Raw genomic sequence first — 6,000 nt, forward strand, 5'->3', positions numbered from 1 at the left:
AAGGCTGGCGGGGATGGCTGCCCTCCTGTAATCCCAGCATAGAAGGTGGAGGCAGGAATCCTCAGAGCAAGGTGACCAGCCAGACTAGCTGAAATGGTGAGCTTCAGGTTCAGCAAGAGACACTGCCTCAATATAGAGTGGAGAGCCATCGAGGAAGGCTGCAGATGTCAGCCCTAGGCCTCCACAGGCATGCACACACGTGTGTGAGTGCATGCAAATATAACATACACAGAAAACAAAACAAAATACTTGAAATATTTATAAGAGTGTTTTGTTTGGTTTTGTTTTTTGTTTTGGGGATAGAGTCTTCGTATGTACTTCAGGCTAGACTTGAAATTATAGCTCTCTGCCTGTTTCAACTTCCCCAGTGCTAGGATTACAACAGATCTATTCCACCACCAGACATCAAAATTTTAGTCAAACAGCTGCAGTGAAGAACAACAAAAGCATACACTCACAAAAAATATTTAGAAAATTTAAAAGATTGATTTGTTTTCTTTTATGTGTATGAGTGTTTTGCCTGTATGCATGGAGTTACAGATGGTTGTGAGCCATCATATGGGTGATGGGAATTGAACTCAGGTCCTCTGCAAGAACAGCATGCGCTTTAAACCATCTTTCCAACACCGCATATTTAGAATTTTAAGGCAGTCATAGCCAGAGAGGTAGTGTATGTGTGTGTTGGGGAGGGATGTTATAGCAGTTCTTAAAGCTCTCTTTCTACACACAGGTCTGAGTGAGTTCCTCTAGCACTTGCTGCTTTTCATATATAAGTAGGGTGCAAAGGCTTGAGAGGCGAAGAGACCCAGAGCAGAATTACAAAGATGTTTATTTTAAAAGAAAGTATATGAGTTAGGATAAAGTTTAGCACATAACAGGAAACCCAACATTCCTTCCTTTGCTTTAGCCCTCCCCTGTGCTCCCCCAAATGTGACGCAGATAGTTTCTTTGAAAAACTCTGAAGTGCCAGCCTAGTAGTGCAGAGCTGTGACCCCAGGATGCAGGCATCTCAGGCAGGAAAATGGAGAGTTTCAGGCTGACTTGATCCATACAGAGTATAAACCAGCCTAAGTTAAATAGCAAGACCCTGACTCAAAAAAACCTTAAGGGACTTAGACCAGCAAGATGGCTCAGTGGGTAAAGGTGCTTGGTCCCAAGCCTAGTAACTTGAGTTCCATCCCTAGAATACACATGCTAGAAGGAGAGAAGTGTTTCCTTAGGGCTGTCCTTTGATGAGCATATGCATGGCATGGCTTACATGCACACAACAAGTGACTCAACAAACAAACAAATAAATTACAAAAATAATAGGTATGTGTTCAGGATGACCCCACTAGTAGAGTGCCTTGCCCAAGACCCTGAGTGAGATCTACAAATAACAATGCGATAACTATGATTATTCTAAACCCTATCCTCAGCCCAGGTTGCCATCTGCCTCCTTTGGACCCTTAACTGCTGTACCTTATGCATTTGAGGTCCAGCCCAGAGTGTTATCTGGTTCTGGTTTGATTAGTAGTGCCTTTTAACTATACAAAACCCCACCTGTTTTTGTTTCAGAGGATGCATTAGAGCTGTGTGGATGATCTCAGGATTTAGAAGTATGTTTTATTTCCTCTAGAATCCTTTAGAAAGCTGTGTTAAATTACAGGATCCATAGGCAGCCACTAGTGTTTGGCCTGACACTTCCTGTCACTTTGGTGACTTCATTCCTGCCACAGGAAGGGCAGGCAATCAGATGAGAGGCAGTTGTGCAGATTCAAGATGGGGTGTGGAGATGTAAGGCAGGTGTACAGAGGTGAGGCAGGTGTATAGATGTGAGGCAGGTGTACAGATGTGAGGCAGGTGTACAGATGTGAGGCAGGTGTACAGATGTGAGGCAGGTGTTGTGAGGCAGGTGTACAGATATGAGGCAGGTGTACAGATGTCAGGCAGGTATGCAGATGTGAGGCAGGTGTGCAGATGTCAGGCAGGTGTACGAATGTAAGGTGGATGTGAAGATGTGACGCAGGTGTAGAATTGTGAGACAGATGTACAAGTGTGAGGGGAATGTGCAGATGCTAGGCAGGTGTGCCCGCTGACCAGCAGCTGAATGATCAGTAGGAGCATGACTGTGGAGGGGAGACATGTCAGTTAATGGATTATTGTGTGCTTGCTTTTCTGGGCTGGGCTGACATTTTCCTTACCTATTTAGCAGATTGAGGTTCCGGAACAAAGCAGACGTAAAAAGCACCCGGTCCAAGAAAGCCAGGTCTGTGAGTAAAGTGACATCATTGATGTGTTATAATTTGGATACATTTCCCCCACTCTCCTTTAAGCAAAGTCATTAGCATTCAAGCATAAGTTAGATAGCTGGTTGCTTCTTAGAAGTCCCTGTGTAGATGGGGCAGATGCAGGATGGTCCTAGAACCACCTGTTTCTGTGGCTTCTTCAGCTGGGCTCAGGATGGGGGAGCACGTTATTTGCAAGTTTCAGTGTGCAGCATAAAGCCACTTTTACCTTTGTAAGTTCTCTTGTGTGTTAGTCCTTTGCGCAGGAAAGACTCTTGGTAGGTAACTATATTAAGCACTCAGTGTCAGCCAAGGTTCCTGGGTACTTTTCTGTAAGTTAACACTCTCATCCTCTTGCAAGTTGAAAACCCACTGAGGAAACTAGGGCACAGAGGTTCAGTGACTCTTCCTAACAAGCACTGAATGGTGATAAGTGATGAAAGAGAGTAGGGCCTCTGACCCCTTACTTTGCCAACACTTATATTTCTAAATTCCAGTGCCAGTCAATGAGATAAAGACAGGCACCCTTTAAGTAGTATTCTAATGGGGTTTACTATTGATCTAGCATCTGTTACAGGGTCTGGTATGTGTGTATAGATGCCTCAGATAGAAATAGACACTTAAAATATGTATATACAGAAGATGTTTTTCTTCAATAAATGAGCTCCGAAAACAACACAGTGCCAGTGGTGAGATGGTTCCCCAGTTAAAAGTGCCCGATACTCCAGCATCACAACCTGAGTTCAAGCCTTGGGTTCCGTGGCCAAAGGAGAGAACTGATGGGTCAAAAGATGTCCTTTGACCTCCACACACATGCCCATGCAACACATGCACACACAAATAATAATAATAATAATAATAATAATAATAATAAACAAGCAGTGTAGCTGTAAGAGGCAGGAAGATGGCTCAGTGAGTAAAACACTAGTCACTCAAGCCTAGTGATTCAAGTTTGATCCCCAAAACCCAAGTGAAAAGGCTGGATGTAATCGTACATATTTGTAACCCCAGCGTTTTACCATGAGAAGGGAGGTAGAGACAGGAGAGCTGCCCAGAGACCTGAGGGCCAGCTTGCCTGGAGTCTACACTGGGGAGAAATAAGAGACCAGCCTCAGCAAGGTGGAAACAGAGAACTGACTCCCCAAAGTTGTCCCCTGACTTTCACGTGTAGCCTGTGCGCACGCACGCACACACAAATACTTTTTAATGTTAAAAACCCCTTGTACACAAACCTTTCTCTTTCATAATAGCCCTCTAGCTAATTAATGTGTCACTCTGCCCTGTGTGTTCAGATAGACCCAAACCATAAGTGTGAGCCAGGTTGCCCTGGGATGTGACCTACAAGGCTGATTCCTCGTCTTTACCACAAATACAGGTATAGCAGAATTTGGGTGAGGGCCTTGAAAGTCAGCTTCATCACAAGTACCCTAGACTCAGTGCACCAGTCTTCAGTTTCTTTATCTGCAAACTGTAGATGATTATCAGCCCAGCATTTACAGTCATGCATTTCTGCAGCCTCTAGGATCTAAGCCTTGGCTGCACATTGGAATCAATCTTCCACTGAATTCTAAAAAGCCATTGATGGCTGGGTCCACCACAGAGAATCTAGTTTAGCTGGTGCTGAGGAGTTAGCTCTGCCTGTAGGCACGAGGACTGTAGTGGTGTGCATGTGTGATCCCAGCACTAAGGACTCAGACTCTCTGGGGAATTTCAGGGACCTTGCTCTGGGTGCAGCAAGAGGCCCTGACTCATAAAGTGGAGAGTGATTGAGGAAAATCTGATGTTGACCTCTGGCTTAAACACACACACACACACACACACACACACACACACACACACACACACATGCTTTGAGAGCTCATTAAATACTGAAGTGAAGTAAGCTTTTTTACAGGATAAAAGTACCTTTTAAGGTAATCCTTGCTTAAGCAGAAGTAACCCTTGCTGCTCTTTTGATACTATTTCAGCCTCCTTTAGGGTTTTCTTGTTGTTACTATGAAAATTTCTTCCTTTAGTTTACATTTCTGACCTCTCTGTTTATTTTCCAGCAGAAAGACTTTTTTAATTTTCTGAGAAAAACCAGGATGAAGAAAGCTGAAGGTGACTGTGTTTGGAGGACCCTAACAGAAGGAGGTCTCTAAAGGAGTCTCATTTTTTAAACTGTTTTTAGAGCTGTCTTAAGATAGTGCCAGCATGTGGGTGTGGGACACAGGTGTTCCCCCATCTACTTCTCACTCTCTTTATCACTGAGGTGCCTTGACTCTAACTTTAGGACTTTGTAGTTCTCAAGATTAGAGTAGTGTAGGAACCAAAGCTACAGAGTTGGCTTAAGTGGCAGGAGGCAGGTTCAAATCAGCCATCAGGAGGTTTATTCTATTTCCCCTCTGAGATAGGTGTGTATCTGGCTCTGTGAAGCCTTTTGCATGTTCTGATATTGCAGGGATAAAAAGCTTGTTGAAATCATAGGAATGCATTTGGCACCAAGGTAGATTCACCAGCTAAGGAAAATATGGCTTCTTTGACCTATCCAGAGAGCAAGAAGAGCTGGTAAAATTCTTATCTACTTCCTTCCTTACTACTGTGTCTATTGACACAGATGATCCCATAGTAAATAGGCTTCCCTGGCCTAAGTCCCCTCACAGGATGATTGTATTCCACTGTGAGAAGACTGGATTTGGGGCCTGGAGAAGTGGCTCAGTGGTTAAGGTCACTTGCTACTTTTGCTGAGGACGAAATTCCCTTAACCACATGGAAGCTCACAACCACCAGCAACTCTAGCTGGTGGATCCAAAGCCCTCTTCTGGCCTCCTCTGGCACCCACACATATGTGGCACACACACACAGATACACAAATAAAATAAATAAAATTGAAATTTACCCAATAATCATCATAACTAATATATATATATTTTTTATTTTGGAAATCAATAGTCCTGCACTGGCAACTTTACAAATGTGTATTTTTTTCTGCAATATTTTTCCTTATATAGCTTCAGGTAGACTATAGTAATTAACATAATTGATATGGGATTAAGAGCAAAATAAAGAGAAAAAGATAAGTATGCAAAAATAACTAGATAAAAGTGTGATATTCTAATGTTCTTTTCTGAGTTAGCTAATTGTGAAATAAATATAAAATCTGATGAATGCAAAGTTTACCAATGAAAACTGTGTGCATTTTTTTTTGAAATGTAGAACCTTTAAGTGTTTTCTAATATCTATGTATCAGTGACTATAACCATAACTTCCTGGTGCTGAAGATCTGAGTTTGTTTTAGGCTGTAGCAGGATCTCTGCAGAACCATGCTGCATCACCCCCAGAGGGTAGATGAATATGTTGGGATCACCATCACAGTCAATTGAAAGCTTATCTGCTATCACACCAACTTAAGAATAGCCAGGATCCATCTCAGCCATTTCAGACACTAGGAACACAGAGTTTGTGTTGAGATTAAAAGACTGAACCATATGTGATTACTGCTTTTGTAGGTTAAAAGAATTATCTAATGTACATTTTTTTTTGTTTCAGTTTGACATATAAGCCAGGCACAGTGGCACACACCTGTAATCCCCGCACTCCAGGAGGCAGGGGCAGGTGGATCTCTGTGAGTTCGAGGCCAGCCTGGTCTACAGAGGGGGGAAAAGATATATGAGATTAAGATTAAGTGATCCCAGAGAGCAAGTAGTTGATTTCAAAACTATAAGGTGGAGCATGTGCCAAGAGCAGTTGGGAG

At 42.9% G+C, this 6,000-nt stretch overlaps 1 protein-coding gene across 2 annotated transcripts in view; it reads left to right on the forward strand.

The window, feature by feature from the left end:
* Snx31 (sorting nexin 31) overlaps positions 1–4,408 on the forward strand; it is a 52,721-nt gene extending 48,313 nt beyond the window's left edge. Inside the window, exons 13-14 of one of the 2 annotated variants that reach the window (XM_021664384.1) lie at positions 2,192–2,248; positions 4,316–4,408. In XM_021664384.1, coding sequence (XP_021520059.1) covers positions 2,192–2,248; positions 4,316–4,408 — 150 coding nt within the window. The remainder of the gene's footprint in view (positions 1–2,191; positions 2,249–4,315) is intronic. The other variant, XM_060390570.1, reaches the window with a different exon arrangement.
* The last annotated feature ends 1,592 nt before the right edge of the window (positions 4,409–6,000 follow it).

This window comes from Meriones unguiculatus, chromosome 8, assembly GCF_030254825.1.
Source record: "Meriones unguiculatus strain TT.TT164.6M chromosome 8, Bangor_MerUng_6.1, whole genome shotgun sequence".
Taxonomy (NCBI): domain Eukaryota; kingdom Metazoa; phylum Chordata; class Mammalia; order Rodentia; family Muridae; genus Meriones; species Meriones unguiculatus.